Source organism: Coccinella septempunctata, chromosome 2 (assembly GCF_907165205.1).
Source record: "Coccinella septempunctata chromosome 2, icCocSept1.1, whole genome shotgun sequence".
NCBI lineage: Eukaryota > Metazoa > Arthropoda > Insecta > Coleoptera > Coccinellidae > Coccinella > Coccinella septempunctata.
The window spans coordinates 45,320,189-45,343,545 of NC_058190.1; the positions used below are offsets into that span (position 1 = coordinate 45,320,189).

At 36.0% G+C, this 23,357-nt stretch overlaps 7 protein-coding genes across 11 annotated transcripts; 4 read left to right on the forward strand and 3 right to left on the reverse strand.

The window, feature by feature from the left end:
- Positions 1-53: 53 nt before the first annotated feature.
- Positions 54-1,179, reverse strand: LOC123307868 (proteasome subunit beta type-4). The gene is made up of 4 exons (XM_044890338.1): positions 973-1,179; positions 674-880; positions 483-618; positions 54-413 (listed from the first exon to the last, which is right to left on the reverse strand). The coding sequence occupies exons 1-4, from the start codon at positions 1,092-1,094 to the stop codon at positions 108-110; spliced, it is 771 nt and encodes a 256-aa protein (XP_044746273.1). The 5' UTR covers positions 1,095-1,179; the 3' UTR covers positions 54-107.
- A 186-nt stretch (positions 1,180-1,365) lies between these two features.
- On the forward strand, positions 1,366-2,499 carry LOC123307869 (vacuolar protein sorting-associated protein 28 homolog). The gene is made up of 5 exons (XM_044890339.1): positions 1,366-1,515; positions 1,572-1,632; positions 1,683-1,875; positions 1,932-2,033; positions 2,123-2,499. The coding sequence occupies exons 1-5, from the start codon at positions 1,500-1,502 to the stop codon at positions 2,387-2,389; spliced, it is 639 nt and encodes a 212-aa protein (XP_044746274.1). The 5' UTR covers positions 1,366-1,499; the 3' UTR covers positions 2,390-2,499.
- A 91-nt stretch (positions 2,500-2,590) lies between these two features.
- On the reverse strand, positions 2,591-3,675 carry LOC123307867 (non-structural maintenance of chromosomes element 1 homolog). Its single transcript, XM_044890337.1, has 3 exons — positions 3,464-3,675; positions 2,953-3,410; positions 2,591-2,880 (listed from the first exon to the last, which is right to left on the reverse strand). Exons 1-3 carry the CDS (start codon positions 3,567-3,569, stop codon positions 2,659-2,661), a joined length of 786 nt encoding a protein of 261 aa, XP_044746272.1. The 5' UTR covers positions 3,570-3,675; the 3' UTR covers positions 2,591-2,658.
- Positions 3,676-3,769: 94 nt separating this feature from the next.
- Positions 3,770-5,652, forward strand: LOC123306682 (40S ribosomal protein S11). Of its 3 annotated transcripts, XM_044888799.1 has the most exons (5): positions 3,770-3,881; positions 4,097-4,234; positions 4,282-4,398; positions 4,961-5,166; positions 5,498-5,652. In XM_044888799.1, exons 1-5 carry the CDS (start codon positions 3,870-3,872, stop codon positions 5,619-5,621), a joined length of 597 nt encoding a protein of 198 aa, XP_044744734.1. In that variant the 5' UTR covers positions 3,770-3,869; the 3' UTR covers positions 5,622-5,652. The 3 variants fall into 3 exon arrangements, with proteins under 3 accessions (XP_044744734.1, XP_044744732.1, XP_044744733.1); XM_044888797.1 differs by lacking the exon at positions 4,282-4,398; XM_044888798.1 differs by lacking the exon at positions 4,097-4,234.
- A 494-nt stretch (positions 5,653-6,146) lies between these two features.
- On the forward strand, positions 6,147-7,541 carry LOC123306683. Its single transcript, XM_044888800.1, has 5 exons — positions 6,147-6,307; positions 6,360-6,506; positions 6,782-6,888; positions 7,001-7,082; positions 7,272-7,541. Exons 1-5 carry the CDS (start codon positions 6,280-6,282, stop codon positions 7,358-7,360), a joined length of 453 nt encoding a protein of 150 aa, XP_044744735.1. The 5' UTR covers positions 6,147-6,279; the 3' UTR covers positions 7,361-7,541.
- Positions 7,542-7,601: 60 nt separating this feature from the next.
- On the forward strand, positions 7,602-22,230 carry LOC123306678 (dynein axonemal heavy chain 12-like). Its single transcript, XM_044888782.1, has 9 exons — positions 7,602-8,691; positions 8,984-9,956; positions 10,149-10,567; positions 10,730-11,685; positions 11,784-12,510; positions 12,577-13,559; positions 13,895-15,239; positions 16,538-20,787; positions 20,890-22,230. The coding sequence occupies exons 1-9, from the start codon at positions 7,749-7,751 to the stop codon at positions 22,111-22,113; spliced, it is 11,820 nt and encodes a 3,939-aa protein (XP_044744717.1). The 5' UTR covers positions 7,602-7,748; the 3' UTR covers positions 22,114-22,230.
- Positions 11,948-23,340, reverse strand: LOC123306681 (U11/U12 small nuclear ribonucleoprotein 35 kDa protein-like). 3 transcript variants are annotated; one of them, XM_044888795.1, is made up of 5 exons: positions 23,220-23,340; positions 23,160-23,181; positions 22,830-23,106; positions 22,463-22,772; positions 11,948-12,086 (listed from the first exon to the last, which is right to left on the reverse strand). In XM_044888795.1, the coding sequence occupies exons 2-4, from the start codon at positions 23,163-23,165 to the stop codon at positions 22,465-22,467; spliced, it is 591 nt and encodes a 196-aa protein (XP_044744730.1). In that variant the 5' UTR covers positions 23,166-23,181; positions 23,220-23,340; the 3' UTR covers positions 11,948-12,086; positions 22,463-22,464. The 3 variants fall into 3 exon arrangements, with proteins under 3 accessions (XP_044744730.1, XP_044744729.1, XP_044744731.1); XM_044888794.1 differs by lacking the exon at positions 11,948-12,086 and having other exon boundaries at positions 22,457-22,772; XM_044888796.1 differs by lacking the exons at positions 11,948-12,086; positions 23,220-23,340 and having other exon boundaries at positions 22,457-22,772; positions 23,160-23,197.
- Between the last annotated feature and the right edge of the window lie 17 nt (positions 23,341-23,357).

The window sequence follows — 23,357 nt, forward strand, 5'->3', positions numbered from 1 at the left end:
AATTTATGAAAGGAAAACTTGGGTTAACCCAAAGGTAATAAAACAAGTATAAGTATGTTAATAAAGTTTTATTAATTACTTAAATAAAAATTAATACAAAATGTATCTCAGTGGATCAGGTTAGCCAAATGCCAATTTTGAGAGACATCAAGTGGTCCATCTATTTGAACACCATCAACTTCATCAATGGTAGCAACTTGATACTTTGGATAACTTCTAGCATCCCTATAGAAGAGAATTTCAAGGGCTTTGTGAATCAAAACTTTAGCATCCTCTTTCTTCAAGCTTGGATTTTTATCCATTGCATCGCGAATCATTGGTGTTACAATATGGGCTCCATATCCTGTACATATAATTTTATCTTCATATGCTGTACCAAGTTTATCTACAGTTCCCAAAAATGGAGTTCCGTCCTGAAGGAAACATATGATTAGACACAAGAAAGGTAGTTAATGAATGAAATGATTTAAGAAAATACATACTTGAATACCTCCTACAACAAAATTGTTCCAAAATGGATCGAATTTGCTTCGTCTATTGTACATAACTCTAGTTAACCAGCAATAGAGGGATTTCGGCTTCAATTTCACACCATCATCAAGGCATTCTTCATCAATACTTAAAAAAAAAACAAAATTGATTGACAGTTTATGAAAAAGTGGTGGACACTTACATCTTCTGGTCGATCAGAGCTTTCACATATTGAAAATCACCGTAATCTCCACCAGCTCCCAATATAATATTATCATTTATCCGCAATACTCTCGGACAATTTCTGTAGCGGGCCAAAGAACCATAAGATCCTAGAAGATCACCAGCAATAATAACTCCTTTGTCGTATACTAATGCAACAATCGAGGTGGCTGTAGTAACAGGAGATCTAAGAGAAAAAAGTTAGGATATTATTTTTTATGCAGACTGTTATTCATAATACGGACCATCATCTTGATCATGATTCTGCAAGATACTTACTGTGAATGTGTGAAAGCATCTGATGGGGAATTCTTCAGTTTATTGAAGAGAGTGTTTGGAAAGTTATAGAAGCTTCCAGGAGCTGGGCCATTTTGCCATAACGGGGGAGCTTCTTGAAACATATTCTACTATATTTAATTATTTGAACCGTTCACAATTTCCAACTTCCACAACTATCACAATGATTTTCAATTTTCCAACAAATCTCTATGTTCTGTTTTCAAACTAATGGTTTTCTATGATCTGGCATAATAAAAAAATACTCACTTCTGCTCGTTTTCTACTGATATTACAAGACAATATGAATTGTATTTCTAGTGGTTATCATATTTCCGTTTTTCAAGAATAAAAATTTGAATATAATATATGTGTTATACGAAAAAAGTTCTTGGCTTCTTTTTTCTTCACAATGATCGTTCTATGCTTTCGATTAGTCATATGACTCATATGTCACTCAATAAAAAGTCAAAACATTAAATAATAAATAGTGGAAGTATTTTTTGAATCTAAATATCATTAATATAACAATGTCTGTCAGTCAAGGTAAATAATTTGATTAGATTTAGCATTGCTGATTAATGCATTTCAATGTTTCATAGACAATCGACCAGAGTTGTACGAGGAGGTGAAACTTTATCACAATGCCAGGGAAAGGGAAAAGTGAGAATTAATCAAATATTTAGTAGACATGTCTTAATAAAAGCTTATAGGTACGACAATATGGCTGATTTGTATGCTGTCATCAACACCTTGCAGCAATTGGAAAAGGCCTACATAAGAGACTGTGTTACACCAAAAGAATATACCGGTGCTTGCAGTAAATTGTTGGTACAGTATAAATCTGCATTTCGGCAAGTCAAAGAAGAATTTCCTACTGTTGAAGCTTTTGTGAGAAAATACAGAGTAAGTGCTCCTAATTCACTGATTAAACAAAAAATTTACATCGATTGTTATTACAGTTAGATTGTCCAGCAGCATTAGAAAGGATAAGAGAAGATAGGCCAATTACTATCAAGGATGATAAGGGGAATACAAGTAAATGTATTGCAGATATTGTGTCTGTAAGTTTTGAGAATATATCATCAAGTATTTGAATTAGTCTCATATATTTATAGTGGGAAATGATGCCTAACTGATGTTTATTTTGTAGCTCTTCATAACAGTTATGGATAGACTCCGTTTGAATTTGAAATCAGTAGATGAACTGCAGCCTGATTTAAGAGACTTGGCAGATACAATGAATAGACTTAGTATTCTACCTGCCGATTTTGAAGGAAAGGAGAAAGTTGGAGAATGGTTAGCAACTCTAAACTCCATGCAAGCTTCTGATCAGTTGTCTGATGCCCAAGTGAGGCAACTTCTTTTTGATCTAGAGAGCTCCTACAGTGCGTTCAACAAAATGTTGCATAACTCATAATAAATTTATATATTTATCATGAATTTAATTTTTATGTAGTATATTTTAATCACCTATTGAAAAGTTAAAAGTTATTAATATAAAAAGGTAATAAATTATCTTTAAAATTCCTCATCACTTTTCATTTCTGCTGGTGATGTCCCTTCTTTTAGATTACTTCTGTATTCTAAAAATGATAATTGGGGTTGGAGCAATATCCCATAGCTTTCAACTATATTTTATTTTCAGCTTATATCATAACCTTTCATAGTATTTAGTAGGAATTTATATCATCTTCTTCTTCGACTAGGTCCAGGTTGATTTATATCTTCTTCCTGCATGTATTCATCACTGTCAGAATTTGAACCTTGTGTTGTATCTCTGGCAATGTTATTGAATCTATCAATTTCAGTCCAATCATTTTTGCAACATGGACAAGTTATTTGACTTTGCAGGTATAAATCTATACAATATGAGTGAAACATTTTATCACAGCTGGCACATATTTTTCCCTTGAAAATAGAAGCTGATCAATATTAGAGCATCCCTTTTTTTAAAAGACAATTGTACTTTAGATAACTCACAGTAAATGATATTTCTGAACACAAATAGCAAACACAATCAGGTCTGTGGGATCTCAAGTACGTGTTGAATTCCAATATTAATCTTGGTCCAAGATGTACAAAATCACTATTCTTCACAAAATAGCCTCCATGCATCCACTTCGTTAAAACTTTTTGACCACTTTCCCTCGAGAAATTTCCTGACAAAGTAGATGTTATGTTTATACATACAATATACATGATTTTTCTCTGTTCAGAAGCCATAATTTCTTGAAGTATTGCTTGAAAATATTCAAGTTCCCGCTCTGAAAAATTGACTTGAAGTTTTGTTAATGTATCATTTTTCATATTAACCCATACAAGCATCTCCTCTTGTGTTACTTCACATTTACATTGTACTATTTTGAAGTATTGATTACATACAACTCTATTTATTTGGTTTATAGTAATTCCAAGTTTGCTTTCACTCAATTCTTCTTCTGAAAATTGAAAAAGTTTTGAGTAATTTTGAATATTTTCCTCGATTACTGACCTTTTGTTACATTACGACAATACTGAAGAGCCTGTTGCACTTTGGATACACCATTCTTCAGCATGAATTGGATCAAATATTGATGACACTTATCAATATACTCCATATTTAGTTAATCAGAAATCAAGTTTTCTTATATTTTAAAATTAAAATTTCAAAATAATAATAACCGTTGCAAAAACATTTAAAAATATAGGCGAACTTTAGGGTTAAAAACACTACTCATAGAGTAAAATCAAAATATGTTCTTTTCTATGGGTAAATTGGACAAAACTTTTCCATCCAAGGCCAAAATTCAAGAAGAAAAACAATTGTCAATATAAGTTGGCAGTACTGAAATTTGACATTCTAGTCTAGTGTTCTTTGATGTCGCGGTTCTTTGATACGAAGGAGTAAGTTTGTCAAGATGGCTGATCAGGTAAAGTGAACTTATTTCACAAATTATCTTAAGTTTTCAAGATTTTTGCCAAATTATAATGTCGTAAACATATCCTTCATAGTTTTGATTCATTCAAGTGTGTGTTTTTACACTGGAAAATATATTTCAGCTGATACGTGTTTTGTGTACCGTTCGGTGCACGTGGTGTATTTTAATTCTTTTATATATATATTTTATACCCACTACTTTTGCAGAATGAAAGAGCATTTCAGAAACAACCCACAGTTGCGAATGTTCTTGCTTCTATCAAAAGTAAAAAGGGCATCAAAAAATCGAGGAAGTCCTTAAGATACCACCGTGAAGTGGGATTGGGATTCAAAACTCCTCGTGAGGTAGGCACTATTTTAACCTTACTAATTTGTGTTTTTTTTCAATATAGGGTGAGAAAGCTTTTCAAAAACAGGCGACAGTATTTTTGAACAAGAAAGGGGGAGTAAAAAAAAAGAACCTTCGTTACCACAAGAATGTAGGATTAGGGTTCAAAACCCCTAGAGAGGTTCGTTTTCTTAATTTTTTTGGAGCTTGGGTAGTCTGATGGTATTCAGACTTGGTGCATGTTGGTCGAGGAGGTGTTGGATATCTTTAGAATTGGAGTAGTTTGTTATCATTTCAGTACTAACTTTCATAAGTGCTCACTAACCTGCTGTGTAATAAAGTTTCACATTCTCATAATACAGTTGAGGCTGTAAGCGATGTTGACGTTTAGTTCTGTTTTCAACATGTTGGTATTGGTCCTTGGTTTAGAATTAAGATGTCAACTTTCAGTGATTGTAATCAACTGCTGCTTCATCATTTCAATGAAAAATTCAGAACATTATCATAATCATTTTGAGTTCTTCATGCGAGTGTTAACTTCCTATGAATGTGATTCTTACAGTACGAGAGTCTGAAAAATCTGGTCTATTCATTGGTTTAAATGGTATTGCTGTTATTCAATATTTAGGGTCTAACGTCATCAATGTTATTATTGATTCATTCTAATTGACACTAACAATTTATTCTAACAAGTACACCATGTCGAATTAAACTTTTTAACATTTAATGTTGTTCAATTATAGGCAATAGAAGGAAATTATATAGATAAGAAGTGCCCTTTCACTGGCAATGTGTCCATTCGTGGTCGTATCTTGACAGGTGTTGTACTGAAGCTTAAAATGCAGAGGACTATTGTGATCCGTAGGGATTACCTACATTATGTAAGGAAATACAACCGTTTCGAGAAGAGACACAAAAATATGTCTGTGCATTTGTCTCCCTGCTTCAGGTATGTTGAAAATATATGAATATTTAAATTGCAGGGGAATCAGGATCAGTATACTAACTACTACTTTGACAGGCTGAATTTTTTTAATGTTAAGTTTAATCTTTGGGCACCCTTGTCCTTTTTGATGAATTAAATATGAATTGAATTCCTTTTTTGTCAATGATGAAATTGAAAAAAATTGTTTTCCTGTGAAATATTTTTAGAATTTAAAACCCATTTTCCACGATTGATTTGTATGGTAGCAGAGTATATGTGATCCACTTTTCCATTTTAAACAGTTTTATTTTTTATGTAGTTTACATTCTGACATATAGTTTACTTTCTGTTACAGGGATGTCGAAATTGGAGATGTTGTGACCATAGGTGAATGCAGACCTCTTTCAAAGACCGTGAGGTTCAACGTTTTGAAGGTTACAAAAGGCAGTAGCTCTAAGAAGAGTTTCAAGAAATTTTAGAAACTTGTTTAAATAAAATGACAAAAAACTATTATTGCTTTTTGATTAACGCCAATCCTGAAAATTTATATATTATATTGGGAAGCTACAATTAATTTCTCTCCAGGTGATCAGCCTAGGCACCGGCGTTGATTGAAGATACTCCAATCAACGGCACCGGCTATTTTGCTGGGGGAGGGGGGTTCATACTAATTGAACATTTTTAAGTCAATGTAGCAAATTATAAACAAATATTTGAGATCTTTGATTAAAAATAAACTTTGGGTCAAAGCTTCTCCCTATTCCTCTGCCGTAATCGATAGTTAGGTCGGAGGTTGTCTCTGGTTAGGTTAAATAACTATAATCTTTTGTCATTAGAGATTTAATCGATTCAATTCAATATTTTAAAGAATTTTTCACAAGAAAGTACTGCATCTCAACTTTTTTATTATAACCAGAATTCTTATTCTTGATAGAGTAGATCATAAGGTAAATCAAAACGGGTGTTTTCTGTGAAGTAGATGAAAGTTGCGTAGGTAACTTATTTTGGCGAAAGTGAAATATTTGTCACAATGTGTTGAATGACACGACAATAATAAATTTTCGATCGTGTAAATTTCTGTTTTTCTTCAAATTTGTTTAATAATAATAATCAAAGGTTCATGATTAGTTTTTTAGGATGGATGTTGCAGATATACTAGGGAGCGGTATAGAAATTATAATAAGTCTAACATAATTCCTTTTATTTTATCGTTTCAGTAATAAGCTTCATTGAAAATTATGGCTGGTATTTACTCATAACTATCGTAATAGGAATTTATATTTATAACCAGTTCCTAAAGGAAAGAATTCAAGAATATTTGAGATGGAAATCTGAGCAAGAGTATTCAGCAAAATATCACAAAAGTGAGCAACTCTCCGAATTATTGTTATAAGTATTTATTCCATAATTATATATATGAAATTATGAACTATGTATGTTCTACTCTTAAACAATTAATTGAATTTGCGTTCTCAACCATAAATTTAATAACATCTTATTGCACTATCACAATACCAGATAAAGATCTCAGGTGATAATATGAAAAACCATGGAAAAGTTTTCCTTTTGAGTAAATCAGAATCAACAGCCGAAAGGTTCTTGAGGGAGATTGAAGATTCTATTAAGAATGATTTTTCAGATCCAGATCTTTTAGAGAAACGATTGAATGCACAACAAACTTACGCCAGCAAATTGCAAGAAAAGTATAATCGTGAAGCAGAGGAATATAAAAGGAAAATGGAGGAGGTGAGTTTGATCCCTAAGAAAATTGCCAGTTCTTTTTGTATCACTGTTTAAACATACTTTGAAAAATTATTTCTGTTGTTTTATTATATATACAATATTGAATGGTTCTCAGAAAGAAGCTAGGAAGAAGGAAGAACTTCTGAACAAACTTGAAGGAAAGGGCGGTACCAAACTAGGTTCTTCTTCCAAATCTGGTGAGTTCATTGAATAATAATATCAGATCTGTTGAGTGATTTCATCCATATTCTGTATTCAATAAATAATATCAGATTCAAACCCCTTACATGTAATTTATTTTGAGTAAATGTCGTGACAAATATGCACTTTTTCCAATAGAAAACTCTATTATGGATGAGGTACTGATATTAAAGCCCTGATTTCAGATTATAATCCCCTAATGGGAGCTGGAACTTCTGGAGGATACAGGCCCCCTAAAAAAAGTTGTTGCAAAAAAGGAGGTGGTTGTGGATAAAAAACTATTGCTCATAGTGTAGAGTCTGAAAATTTATGAATAAACATTTATAAATCTTACCACAATTACCCTTTCACTAATCAAATTAATAATATCAAACAATTATAATTTTTAAAATTGTTGAATAATGTTTTTTTTTATACTGAAGATGTTTAATATGATAATATAAGATAATAAGAAATTAGTGTTTTTCATTCATTCCATTTTTGGTCTTGTAATATTTCTTTTAGAAGAATATCAACTCTTTCTGATTTCCCGTCAGTTCGAGCAATGTTTTATTGACATTTTCATCTATCAGTTGTGTGATTTTTATGTGCAATTTTTTGCATTTTACTTATTTATTTATCACACATTTTTATATTTTATTACATCATTTCATCGTTGAACTATGGCACGAAAAAAAGGTGACGATATATCCAACTTATTAGGCAAATGTGACAAGTTGAAGTCTAAACACAATCATCCACCCATACTTGAACAAATCATGAAAACATATCTGACCGAAGATTTAATGGATACTTTTAAAATCAAGGAGAAAAAAAGAAAATATTTGAAGGTTTTATTAGCTGAGCAAGCTAAAGAAACTGGAGAAAAATCATCTAAAGTACCCATATTACCGCTTACACCAACCATTCCGGTTTTGAATATAGCTCATGAAATAATGAGGAAAAATGCTGAAAGGTGTCCAATTTCTCCGATGAGCAGATTTTTCGAGCAAGATGTCAGAAATATGATTAAAGGAAAGAATTTGGAAAAAAAATATCCAAAAATTGTTGATTCTATAATATTAGAAATTCGGGACATATTCATTACGATGACCCATAATGCAGGAGTCGATTTGAAAGTAAAACCCTATGATGGTTCACTCACTAGATTTAAACCGGCTCCTTATAAATACATGGGAAAAACTGAAAGATATCAGATATTTTTAAAACGGAGAGAGGAGCTAAAATCTAAATGGGTGTTATACTACCCACTGATAAAGAAAGTCCATCAGGAATGTGTAGAGCGTTTGCCTGAAATGATCCTTGATGTTGGTGTTTATCATTATCCTGAGGTATTAGAACTTCAAGAATTAGCTTCTAAATTCAGTGAACTTTCAGTAGGTGTTAGTAAAATTTTGGACAATCTTCGCAATAGAATCATACTGATGATAGAAAATGATAAAACCAGAATTCAAAAATCTCATGTCAGGCATTATTATGAAGCAATTACTACTTTACAAGCCTTACATGTTTCTAACTGTATTAGTCGTATATTGGAGCACATTGTTGATGTATCTGGATGCAAGAGAAGAGTACCTTTCATGAAATTAACGATTCATTTTAAAGGTAAGTGATCAATTTGTTTTTATCTTGGGGGAAGACGCAAAAAATGAATTTTCATATGAATAATTAAGAATTTTCTATGTAGTTTTGGTGAATGTTCTTTCTGTACATAATTATAATGTGAAATAGTTCAAACATTAAACGGAGTTATAATTTTCACTTTTAGTAGGTTGAATGTGAGTAGCTTCTTCCAGGCAAATTCACCTGAAGAACAAAATATATCCATTTCAATAAATTATAATGATTCATTGAGTGTACAAAACAAATTGTCCTGATTATTCTTTGTGACATGCAGGTGGATTGTTGCTGAAGCCTTCCTCTAGCGAAACAAGCTGCATATATAAAGATTTCATGAAGCAACTAGTTGAAGTTGGAAAAGGTTACCAAACTATAGAAAGAAGGCAAAAACAGATAATTGAAAGATTCATCCACCTCAACATTACAAATGATTATTTTGAGGATGTGGCAGCTCGAATGAGATCCAACATCCAAAACCTTTACAAGCCGGTGATGGATTATATAAAAGAATTGGACACTCAATTTTCAACTATTTACAGAGATATTGATAAAGGAGATACAATTTCCCAACAAACTGAGATGACCTTTGAAAGCGGATGTGATTTAATACAACACTACGATAACTATTTCCAGAAAGCAAGTAACATACAGTGTGCAGAACATTTTTCTGTTGGGCAGTTAGTTGTATCTGAATACATCAGAACCTTGAGAGAATCTTTGTTGGGAGTGATGGAAGATATTTTTGTGCAACTATGTGAAATTCATGAATTGGAAAACGAAGCTATAATAGAGGAATTCAATGAAGTCACAAGGAGAGCACTTCAAAGACCATCTTCAACAGAGGAGCTTATACAGCAAGGGAAGTATATGATTGAAGTGAAAACCGTAATTCTAACGCATTTAAGAGAAAGAATTCAAAAACTTCTGAGTGGTTTGGCTAAAATAATGGATTATGGTGTTTTAACAAAAGAACACATGGCACTAAATGCTAGGACTATTAAATGGTTGGAGGATATCGAGGGCGTTCTGGAACAGAATTCAGCAATGTACGAGGGTATTAAGTATGAAGCAGAAGAAAGGGTCCATAAGAGTATCGCTGAAATTAAAAGGAGAAATAAGGATATTATTCCTAAATTGAACATTTTCAACAAAATGGATGATATCAAAATGGCCAGGCAGTATATTATGGAGATGGCACCCATTATGGACGAATTGAGAGATATCAAAACCCAAATTGAATGGACTAATAGGTAAGACATTTTCAGATTCTAGTAACCAATAGGGATCCCGACTTTGTCTAGGAATCTACAGACTATTTAGGTAGTTTCTCTAAACTAGTTCTTTTTGGCGTAGTCATTATAAGGCATAGTTATTAGATCACTGGAATTCTTCTAGAGTGCACATATTTCATAATTTGAATGACTTTCAATTGAATTTCATAGGGAGGAGGCTTGCTTGGGATTTGCCTTATCGGAATACCCAGAGTATGCTGCACTCACTGCATTTGTCTATCCTTTTTATCACCTCGTCAAAATGTGTCTGAACTTGATACGTAAAACTACTGTATGGTTAGATGGACAGTTCGAATTTCTCAATTATGAAGAGACTGAGACGTTCATCGAAGACAATAATAAGGAATATCTGAAACTATTCAAGCTATACAAGACTAAAATAAGACTAGCCCAGCAAGAGAAATCGCCTTTAACATTCAAGGGGATATCTGAAGATGTCGATTCAAATAATTGGCCGTCACCTCTGAAGTTATGCAGTCAGTCGGTGCTTTTGATCAAAGAATTCCGACCAGCTATGACTATGATGCGAATAATGTGTAATGATGCTTTACTGAAACGCCACTGGAAAGGTAACTCATTCGCATAACTATACATGAATTTTTCTTCCAATAAGAGTGGCCAACTTTTTTTTTATTCAATTTTTGTTGAATAATGATTTCAGAGTCTGTAATCTCAGTTCAACGAAATAACTGCATCTTTTTAGTCCTCACAGGCTGAAATTGTTTTTTCAGATATGTCAGATATAGCAGGATTCGATCTGACTCCAAATGCGGGCACTTCGTTAAGAAAAATGCTACATATGGGACTGGAACCAGACATAGACCAATATGACGTTATCAGTAACGGTGCCACAAAAGAACGAGAACTACTCACTAATTTAACAAAGATGAAAGCTGAATGGCAAGAGATCAAATTCAAAGTGGGGCAATATAAGGAAACTGGACTGCCCATTTTAACAGCACTGGACGACATACAAGTAGTTTTAGATGACCACATCATAAAAGCATTAACGATGAGAGGATCAGTGTTCGTTAAACCATATGAGGCTGAGGTTAAAGAATTTTATGCTAAGCTTGTAAGGGTGAACAGCACAATAGAAGAGTGGGGAAAGGTTCAAGCTCAGTGGTTGTATTTATTACCAATATTCTCATCGAAAGACATCGTAGCCCAAATGCCAGAAGAAGGGCTACTTTTTAGAGAAGTTAATGACACTTTTAAAAAATACATGGAGGCTGTGGTGCTTGAGCCAAGAGTAATAGAAACGGCAGGATCTATGGGTGTCCTGGAAGCAATGCAACACTGCTTAGAGTTATTAGAACAAATCAATGAGGGTGTTTCCAATTACTTGGAAAGAAAGAGATTATTTTTCCCAAGATTTTTCTTTTTATCCAATGATGAGATGTTGGAAATTTTATCTGAAACTAAAGATCCTCTCAGGGTGCAGCCACACTTGAAAAAATGTTTTGAAGCTATAAACAGTTTACAATTCGATGAAGTACTTGCAATACACGAAATGATAAGTCAAGAAGGTGAAAGGGTCAAGTTCAAAAACATTGTTAGCACTAAGGAAGCTGGGGGTAGCGTAGAAAAATGGCTCATATTGGTGGAGGATCAAATGATAGTTTCTATCAGAGATCAAATAATCAAGAGCAATAGGCATTATAGTATGGTTCCAAGAACCCAGTGGGTGAGGACTGAACATAATTTCTCACATTTTGTTTTATTCGACAATAAATATTTGCATTTTCATTACATACCGGAAGAAAAATATCTTCTATATTTCAGATAACCAAATGGCAGGGTCAAATTGTGTTGTGTGTGTCACAAATGCAGTGGACAGCAGATGTACATAAATCTTTGAACCATCATGAAGGTTTCACCATTCCAGATTACGCTGCCAGCCAGGCAGAGCAACTGAAAGATACTGTAGCACTCATTCGAGATCCCAAACTATCCAACTTGAACCGTATCACCATCAAAGCTCTGATCGTAATCGATGTCCATGCTAAAGATGTTGTGGAGGAGCTCAACAAAAAAGGTGTCAGTAGTGATAAGGAGTTCAAGTGGTTGTCCCAGCTGAGGTATTATCTGGAAGATGATGAATCGTTAGTGAGACTGATAAATGCTACAGTGAAATATGCATACGAATATTTGGGTAATTCTGATCGTTTGGTCATAACACCTTTGACAGACAGATGCTACAGAACTCTGATTGGTGCTTATCATCTACATTTGAATGGTGCACCTGAAGGGCCTGCTGGAACCGGTAAAACCGAGACAACAAAAGATTTAGCGAAAGCTCTCGCTGTTCAGTGTGTCGTCTTCAATTGTTCTGATGGTTTAGATTACAAGGCTATGGGTAAATTTTTCAAAGGATTGGCTTCTTGCGGTGCATGGGTGTGTTTTGATGAGTTCAACAGAATCGATATCGAAGTATTATCTGTCGTGGCTCAACAGATATTGTCTATAGTTCTGGCTGTGAGGGCCAAAGCAAAAACATTCCTCTTTGAAGGTAAGAATATGTGACATAAGGTTTTTTTTGTATTATGAGAAAATGTATGTATTTATCCTATTATAGGAACTGAATTGAGATTGAATCCTGCTTGTTATGTCTGTATAACCATGAATCCTGGATATGCAGGAAGATCAGAGCTGCCAGATAATCTGAAAGTGCTTTTTAGAACAGTAGCCATGATGGTACCGGATTATGCTATGATAGGAGAAATTTCACTCTACTCGTTTGGATTCATTGATGCCAGAAACTTATCAGTGAAAATTGTAACAACATACAGGCTTTGTTCTGAGCAACTGTCGTCACAGAACCACTACGATTATGGTATGAGAGCCGTGAAATCCGTATTATCAGCCGCTGGTAATAACAAAAGAGCGTTTCCTAACGAAAATGAAAGCATATTGCTACTTCGAGCTATTTTAGATGTAAATTTACCAAAGTTCTTGAGCCACGATTTACCCCTATTCTCTGGAATAATATCCGATCTTTTCCCCGGCATAATTTTACCTCAAGCAGACTATAAACTGTTCACAAGGACCATGGCTATGTGCTGCAAGGAGAGAAATCTTCAACCGAAAGATACTTTTGTTGTTAAAGTAATTCAAACGTATGAGATGATGATAGTCAGGCATGGATTCATGATAGTGGGACAACCATTCGCCGGAAAAACCTCGACTTTGAAAATATTGGCCGACACTTTGACAGCCCTCAATCTGAAAGGTATCAAAGAAGAGAAGGTCCAGTACAAATTCCTCAATCCCAAGGCAATAACAATGGGCCAATTATACGGAGAGTTCGATCCCATTTCTTACGAATGGTTCGACGGTGTCGTATCGAATACGTATAGGGACTTTACAGTTGCTCCCGAACCTGATAGAAAGTGGATAATTTTCGATGGCCCCGTAGATGCTGTTTGGATAGAAAACATGAACAGCGCCCTGGACGACAACAAGAAACTTTGCCTGATGTCTGGCGAAGTTATGGCGATGACGTCTTCGATGTCTTTGATCTTCGAGGTTATGGATTTGGAACAAGCCTCCCCGGCGACGGTGAGTAGAAGTTATTTTGTCTTCGATTTATATCGTTTCTATTGAAGAAGATGGAGAAAGTAGTGCAAAACCATAAATAAAAAGAAGATCTGGCACTGAAAGGCGAGGAGTAAACAAACACTAGAACAATTAGACGTAGATATTGGCGAAAAGAGCTCCCATGAGTGCCCCCCGTGCAATAGATCTTGAGGTCCCATTGCAACGCAACCCCTTCAAACTCTACAATCTCTGTCTTCGATTTTGGGAATACTGCAACCTTGGAAGTGTGAAGTTTCCTCTGTATTTTCATTCATGGGGAAACTATATTTTCATAGGTGAACCTTTTTCTGTTACAGGTGTCTAGATGCGGAATGATATTCATGGAACCTACGTCATTGGGGTGGAGACCCCTATTGGACTCCTGGCTGCCAAATCAAAGCCCGGAATGGTGTAGCCCGGATAAACGGAAGTTCATAATCGATTTGTTCGAATGGCTCGTACCGCCATGCCTTCATTTCGCACGAAAAAAATGCATAATGTTCTGCAACCCCGGCGACATATGTCTGGTGAAAAACACGATAAACTTGATGCAGATGTACCTTGACGACGCTTGCGAGAAAAGCACGAAGAAAGAGGAAGATTTCAAATACCTGAGACAATGGACGGAGGCAACCATGATCATGTCGATCACCTGGGGTATGGCTGGAATCTTAGACGCCGATTCCAGGGTGAAATTCGACGAGTTCGTGAAGAAACTCTTTTCCAACCAAAATCCGAAGTATCCAGTACCAGAATCTATTGGACAAATTGAAGTAATGATACCTCAGGACAACGTATTGACCGAGTACGCTTTTATTTATAAAACGAAGGGGGCTTGGAAGTACTACCCGGAATCCGTCAAATATAAGAGGGTTGAAGATGCAAGCAATCTACAACAAGTCCTGATACCAACCATCGATACTTCAAGATATATGTCTCTAATGAAGCTTCACATAAAAAATAAACAACCCTTTCTACTGGTAGGTCCCACTGGTACCGGTAAAAGCTTCTACATTCAAGACTTGATACTGAATAAAATCGAGAAGGAACTCTACGAGCCAGGGTTCATAACCTTCACCGTACAAATAAGCTGCAATCAAACTCAAAACTTGATAATCTCGAAATTGAATAAGAGAAGAAGGGGCATCTACGGTCCTCCGAAAGGAAAACTGGCTGTTCTGTTCATAGACGACGTCAACATGCCCCAAAAGGAGGTGTATGGCGCCCAACCCCCCATCGAACTGCTCAGGCAATTTTTCGACCACAAGAACTGGTTCGATTTGAAGACCACCGAACCGATCTACATGCTGGACGTAATGTTCTGCGCTGCAATGGGCTTGGTGGGCGGCAGCAGGCAAGAGATTTATGCCAGGTTCCTCAGGCATTTCAGCATCTTGTCGATCAACGAGTTTAGTCAGGAGAGCATGGCGAAGATTTACGTGAACATACTGCACGTCGGTTGGAAGAACAACGGTTTTCCCAGCGATAGCATCAACATGGTCAATCAGATCGTGAACGCCAGTCTGGAGATTTACAGAAATGCCATCGAGAACTTGAGACCGACACCGTCCAAGAGCCATTACGTGTTCAATTTGAGGGATTTCTCGAGATTGATACTTGGAGTGGCGATGCTGAGGAGGGAATCGGTTACAGAAGAAACTGGTGAGATAATTTTTTAAGACTTATTAAAACAGGGCATATTCTTAAGGTTGAAACATTCTTAAAATCACCTATAAAATCTACTATATTGACTGTGTGTCACTAATAAGGTCCAGACCATGGTCAGCATCTATACTGCTCGAAAATTGCAGTGGATATTGGAGATAAAACCTTCTTTTAGCACTTGAATCGATTGATGTACAGGGAGGGCAAAATTGGTGATACCTGAACTACAACTTTTTAACCCAACGAGATAGAGGAAAATGAATGTACGATTCATGTCGTCTCTTTTTGGGAAATTAATAATGCCCTCAACTGCATTCCTCTATCTTCTTTTGTTTTTGAGTTATAAGCCAAAATTCAAATTTGGGCGATTTCAACTTTAGTCATTATCTCTTTCTGTTTGTGCTAGGATGTAGCAATGAAAACATTATACAGACACTTTGTTGGAAGCAATCCAGTGGCGTACTAAGAGTTTTTCCTACAGGTTTATTTGCTGAGGTATAACATAAAGTTGTGTTTTTTCTTATGAAAACAGTAGTTTAAAATGGCTTAAAAGGATCGCCATTTTTTTACCGTTTCAGAAATATATCATACATCGCCCTCAGTCTTTCTAAGTCATTTTAAACTACTGTTTTCATTAGGCAAAATAAATCTCTATGTTATAGCTCAGCAAATATACCTGTTGGAAAAAATCATAGTACGCCACTGGATTGCTACCAAAAAAGTGTCTGTATAATGTCTTCATTTCAACATCCTAGCTTAAACAGAAACGGAGATAATGACCAAAGTTGAAATTTGAATTTTGACCTATAACTCGAAAACAAAAGAAGATAGGGTGATGCAGTTGATTGCATTATTAGTTTGTCGAAAAAAGACGACCGTATTGTGCCATGCATTTTCCTCTATCTCGTTGGGTTGAAAAGTTGTAATTCAGATATCACCAATTTTGCCCACCCTGTACACACCATGTGGAGAGGCGTATGTTTGCGTATTACACACACAAAATATGGTTCTCATGACACTTAACTGGAAAAAATTACAAAAACTCACTTCTTTTAGGAGTATAATATTTTTGTGGTCTGTATGTGCTATAATGGGCTATTACAACTCATCAGTTGTTGTATTGTATCAACATGCGAGTTGAACATGCGTTTAGAAGCCTTCCAACTTGAACAATTGGTTTAACGAATGAATTCACAAGATTTTTATCATCTCAATGATTCTCACAGATTTCCCACTGCGCTAGATGGTGCAATCACAAACAAAAATAATTTGAAAGTTCAATTCATTCTTTTCAGGAAAGAAAATCTATCCGAGGATATGGGTCCACGAGGTTTTAAGAATATTTTACGACAGACTGATAGAGGAAACCGACAAGGAATGGTTGTTCAACAGAATAAAAATCATAGTTAGGGATTTCTTCAGGGACTCCTTCGAGAGTGTATTCGATAATTTACCAAAAAGTTCTACCAATGAAATAACTCAAGAATCCCTGAAGGGTTTGATGTTCGGAACATATTTCGATCAGGATTCCGCTGAGGAAGAACGGAAATACGAACAAGCGTCCAACATTCAAGCCTTCGCAGACATGGCACAAAACTTCCTAGACGATTACAATTCATCGCACAAGAATAAGATGGACGTTGTCCTTTTCGATTACGCCCTGGAGCATCTCTCGAAAATTTGTAGAATACTGACAATGGCCAGCGGCAGTGGTCTCTTAGTAGGAATAAGTGGTTCTGGAAGGCAATCACTAACAAGATTAGCAAGCGAAATATTTCAGCTCAAGTTGTTCCAACCAGAAATTACCAAAAACTACGGTTTGAATGAATGGCGCGATGATATAAAAAAGGTTCTGAAGGAATCTGGCGGTGCTGGTAGAAACTGCGTCTTTCTCATATCTGAGGAACAGATAAAAGAAGAAGTTTTTTTGCAAGACATCGATTGTCTCTTAAACTCAGGCGAAGTACCTAACATTTATCAAATTGATGAAAAACAGGAAATTCTAGACATGGTTAGATTAGCCGCGCAAGGTGGCAACAGAAACCTCGATATAAGCGCACTAACCATATTTTTCTTCTTCACGAGACGCTGCAGGGAGAAACTCCATATTCTTTTATGTTTCAGTCCTGTAGGTTCTACTTTCAGAAATCGTTTGAGACTGTTTCCTTCCCTGATCAACTGTTGTACGATAGACTGGTTCGAACCATGGCCAGAAACAGCTTTACAAGAAGTGGCGCGGACATGGATGGGAGACGTTAATTTGACAGAAGAGGTTAAAAGCTATTGCGTCGTAGCTTGCCAATATTTTCACGTTCAAGCCAGCACAGCCTCTACGGAATTTTTCCAGAACATGGGTCGTAAAACGTACATAACTTCAGCTTCATATCTAGAATTGATCAAATCGTTCACGATTTTAACAAACACGAAACAGCAAGAATTAATGAAGGCAAGAAACAGATATCTTGGGGGCTTGGAAAAGTTGAAGCATGCTGCCGCTTCCATATCAGTTATGCAAACCCAGTTGGCAGAATTACAACCCCAATTGCAAGTAATGAGCGTTAAAGCTACCGAAATGAGGACTCAGATTGAAGCTGAAACAGTTTCGGTCGAAAAAGCAACTGCCTTAGTGAAAGAAGACGAAAAAATAGCAAATAGACAAGCAGCAGCTGCCCAACTTCTAAAGAAAGAATGCGAGGCAGATTTAGCAGAAGCAATTCCAATTCTCAACGAGGCATTATCCGCTTTAGATACATTGAAACCAGCGGACATTACCTTGGTCAAATCGATGAAAAATCCCCCGGCAGCAGTTAAATTAGTATTAGCAGCTGTTTGCATCATAAAAGACATAAAACCAGACAGAGTGCCAGAACCTGGAACTGGACGAATGGTGTTAGATTTTTGGGGGCCAAGCAAAAGGATGCTTGGCGACATGAACTTCCTACAGGGGCTTAAAGATTTCGATAAGGACAACATAAAGCCTGAAATTATAGGACGAATACGAAAAGAATTTCTACCTAACAAAGATTTCAGACCAGAAGTGGTAGCTAAAGCCTCTAGCGCCGCTGAGGGTTTGTGTAAATGGATCATAGCCATGGATAAGTACGATAAAGTGTGGAAGATAGTGGCCCCTAAGAAGGCCAAATTAGACGCAGCTGAGAAGGAATTCGCGGAAACTATGGCAATTTTAACAGCCAAAAAGAACGAAGTAGCTAGATTAGAAGCTGCTTTAGCCGTTTTAAATGAACAGCTCGACGTGGCTATAAAAAAGCAAACGGAACTGCAGGATAATGTCGATTTGTGTAACGCAAAACTTTTCCGTGCCCAAAAACTGATCGGCGGTCTTGGGGGTGAAAAAACACGTTGGACAGAGGCAGCGGATAATCTGCTCTTGAAATATGAAGGGTTGGCGGGAGACATTTTGATATCGGTCGGGATTATATCGTATTTATCCGCCTTCAACGCGCAGTACAGACAAAAAATTATAGTTAAATGGCATAAATACGTCAGAGACTTGAAAATCCCATGCTGCGAGGAATTCGACTTCATATCGATTCTTGGAGTTGATGTCCTGATTCAAAATTGGTACATTTACGGACTACCACGCGATACGTTCTCAACTGAAAACGGTATAATCATGGCCAATTCGCGCAGATGGTCTCTTTTTATAGACCCTCAAAGTCAAGCGAGCAGTTGGATCAAAAAGATGGAGAAGAGAAATGATCTAGTCGTTGTTAAATTTTCCTATCCGGATTACATGAAGCGTATCGAGGTATGCATACAAACGGGTACGCCAGTTCTGATCGACGGTATCGAGGAAACTTTGGAAGCACCTCTAGATCCCATTTTGTACAAGAAGGTATTCAAGCAAGCCGGCATGGAAGTTATAAGTTTGGGCGAAAATGTCATTGAATACAACAAGAATTTCAAAATGTATATGTGTTCAAAGTTCAGAAATCCACATTACCTTCCAGAAATTTTCAACAAGGTGACCATTGTTAATTTCGCTCTGACTCTGGATGGACTTCAAGACCAGTTATTGGGAATAGTTGTAGCTGTTGAAAATCCGGATTTACAGCAGCTCAAAGAGGAGCTCATAGTTCAAAAAGCCGAAAATAAAGCAGCTCTGCTAAGGGTCGAAGAAAATATTTTGAGAACATTAGCTGAATCCAAAGGGGATATACTTGAAGATGAGAGTGCAATCAAAGTGTTGGACGAATCACGTATACTATCTGTAGAGATCACTGAAAAACAAGAAAAATCTTTGGAGATCGAGAAATCCATTGAAGAATCAAGGGTTAAATACACTGGAGTAGCTCAACACTCATCTGTCCTTTATTACTGTATCTCAGATCTTGCCAATGTCGATCCGATGTATCAATATTCTCTGGAATGGTTTATAAATCTTTATATTGGTTCCATCCAAAAAGCAGAAAAATTCAGGCTTATTGAGAAAAGATGCCAAAGTTTAATCAATGGCTTCACTTTCGATTTATACTCCAACATAACAAGGTCGTTGTTCGAAAAAGATAAACTTCTATTCTCATTCCTCCTCTGTGCTAAAATACTGATTTTCCAAAAGAAACTACAAGAGAGCGACTTGGTATTTCTATTGACTGGAGGCGTGAGTGTTGAAAACCATCTAGAAAATCCCACAAATTGGTTACCTACTAAATCCTGGGATGAACTTTGCAGGGCGGCAGAAATACCAGCGTTCCACGGTTTGATTGAACATTTTACAGATCATCACAACACGTGGAAAAAGTTATATGATCACATAGAACCTCAAACTGTAGAACTTGCTCCTCCTTGGAATGAGAGTCTGAGCAACTTCATGAAGTTGATAATAATTCGCCTCTTCCGACCAGATAAAATACTCATCGCAATAGCACAATTCGTTAAAAATGAAATGGGGGAGAAATTCATAATGCCTCCACAGTTCAATATAGCATTATCTTTCGCCGAATCTTACAGTTTGAGCCCTCTAATATTTATTCTATCACCTGGTACAGATCCCATGTCCGCCCTAGTCAAATTTGCGGAAGACAGAAAATTTACAGAAAGGTTTCAATCTATTTCTCTGGGCCAGGGTCAAGGTCCTAGAGCGGCAGCCATGATCGAAGCAGCACAAGGTGAAGGGTGTTGGGTATGCCTGCAAAACTGCCATCTTGCAACTTCCTGGATGCCCACATTGGAAAAGATATTCGAAGATATCGATTACAGCAATACCCACGAATTCTTCAGACTCTGGCTGACCAGTTATCCATCAGATAAATTTCCAGTTACCCTTCTACAAAAAGGGGTTAAAATGACCAACGAGCCACCAACAGGTCTGCAACAAAATTTATTGAAATCATATACGAGTGACCCCGTCAAAAACCCGGATTTCTTCAATGGATGCCCAGGAAAAGAGGCTATGTTTGCTAGGTTATTGTACGGAGTTGCTTTTTTCCATGCTGTGGTGCAAGAGAGGCGTACTTTTGGTCCTTTAGGCTGGAATATCCCCTATGGTTTCAATGACTCCGATTTTGACATATCTGTACAGCAGGTAAGTTTTGGTAGTTGTTAGTCTTCATGACTAAATCAAATTACAAAATATCATAGGATTTACCTCGAGCCTTTGATTCTAGTTATACTTTCATGTTTCCAGGTTAGGATGTTTATAAATGAGAGTGAGAATCCCTACGAAGCATTATCATACCTGATAGGAGAGTGCAATTATGGAGGACGTGTAACAGATGATTGGGACAGAAGACTTATTGTAACAATTCTAGAAGATTTTCTCAGCCCTCAGGTCGCTAATAATGCAGCATATCGTTTTGTTAAAATAACAGCATCCTACTATGGACTACCAAAAGAAAATAGTTATGACGATTATGTAAATCATATAAATTCTATGCCACAAGTACATCCTCCTGAAGCCTTTGGCCTTCATACAAACGCGGGAATAACAAAAGATCTTCAAAATTCAAATATGCTTTTGAACTCGGTTCTTAAAGCATACGGAGAAAGTAGCACAGGTGGTGGAGAAGATGTTGATAAATATTTGATGCTTCTAACAGGAGATATACTAGGAAAACTTCCTAATGTGTTTGATATTGAGACAGCAAAAACGAATTATCCTGTTGTGTATAATGAATCTATGAATACTGTTCTTGTACAAGAAATGGAACGATTCAATAAGTTACTATTGGTGATCAGGGCATCATTGGTAAATTTGCAGAAAGCAATAAAAGGGCTTGTGGCCATGTCTCCAGCTGTAGAAGCATTTTCAACATCATTGATGCTTAGCAGAATACCTTCTAATTGGATGGGGGTCTCGTATCCAAGCTTGAAAAACTTGCCAGATTATATTGCAGATTTCATAAAACGAATTGATTTCCTTCAAAAATGGTTTGAAGAAGGAAAACCAAAATCTTATTGGGTATCTGGCTTTTTTTTCACCCAAGCTTTTCTCACAGGAGTTAAGCAAAATTATGCAAGAAAATATACAATTCCCATTGACAAACTTACATATGACTTTGAAGTTCTGAAAGATGAAAATTTTGCAAGTGCTCCTGCAGATGGAGCTTACATTTATGGACTATTCACTGATGGTGCCAGATGGAACAAACAGCTACGTGTCTTGGATGAACTGCAGCCAAAAGTTTTGAATGAAGCAATGCCTACTATTTGGGTAAAACCAATAAAGTTGGATGATTTGAAGCAGAAGGGTCGATACACATGTCCCGTGTATAAAACTTCAACAAGAAGAGGTGTTCTTTCCACAACAGGACATTCCACGAATTACGTCTTGCCAATACTATTAGAAACTAAACAAAATTGTTCTCACTGGATAAAGAGAAGTGTGGCCCTATTATGTCAGTCAGACTGATGTAAGATATTGTATATGTATATATTATTAAAATTATGTATCAGTTAGGTACGAAAAATATGTTTTTTTGAATGTTTTCAAATAATTTTATTAAACTTTTTACTTATATACACTATATTGAACTGTTCAAGAGTATTCGATAACTGCAGAAAGAATTCAGTATAAAACCAGTTACTTTGCCTATAATTTACCTCTGCCTGAATCAAAAATTAAATGGAATTCGGTCTTGCATAGCCAGCATCTACTTTTCTTCAACAAAATATTTCAAATGGAAATTCATAAGTATTTGGTTAGTTGGAATTCAACTTTTTTTTTTAATGATTCAGAACTAAGAAACACAATATAATACCTTCATTTCAGTTTACTTGAAACACGTCTACTCAATTCTCTTCTGTGACTTGTCTCATGTACATTTGCATCCAAGTAAAATGGTTTTCTAAATGGTCTGTCTCTACCACCAAATCTTAACTGTCCCGATTCCTTCATTCCTCCAAAACCACCTCCAAGCCTCCTAGGTTTCCAACCTTTCAAAAGCCTTTCACACTCAAAATCTACAAATATTGGTCTACCATCCACTACCATTTTATTGGCTTTCACATAAGCTTCTTCGGCATCATTTTCTTCTTCGTATTCTATGAAGGCATACCCTTTTGGCATTCCTAAATATGATTCACTATTATATAAATATGGGTTACCAATTATATTTTCCTATATACCTGTGACAATATCTTTGACAAGCCTGAATCTGCGTATCCTTCCAAATTTGGAAAATATTTCATTTATATCCTCTTTAGTTGTCTTACAACTTAACCGGCTCACAAAAATTGTACATTCTGGTTGTCCCTTCACGTGTTTATTGGGGTAATATTCAGAATTAATAGCTCTAACTATAGCCTTATCATGAGGATCTACATCAGTACCGTCAATTGATCCGATTTTAATGGGGTCATATTCTTTTGCATATTTAGACCATTCTTTCTTCCTCGAATGCGTCTGCAAAAATTTGTGAAATAAAATCATTTTAGTCAAAAATTTAGTACTATTACCTCCATCTTTTGAATTTTTGAGCACAGATTACAGAGTAATCTGTAATCTGTGTTTTTGAGTTTGTCGAAATTGACAAAATTTTGGGTTAGAATTGAAACGTCAAAACAAAAAATAGTTCAAATGTCCCACTCACAGAAATTTTGTTCTTGTGCTCTCTTTTAAATCTGTGCTCATGTTGCAGGTTGCAGTTTCAAAAC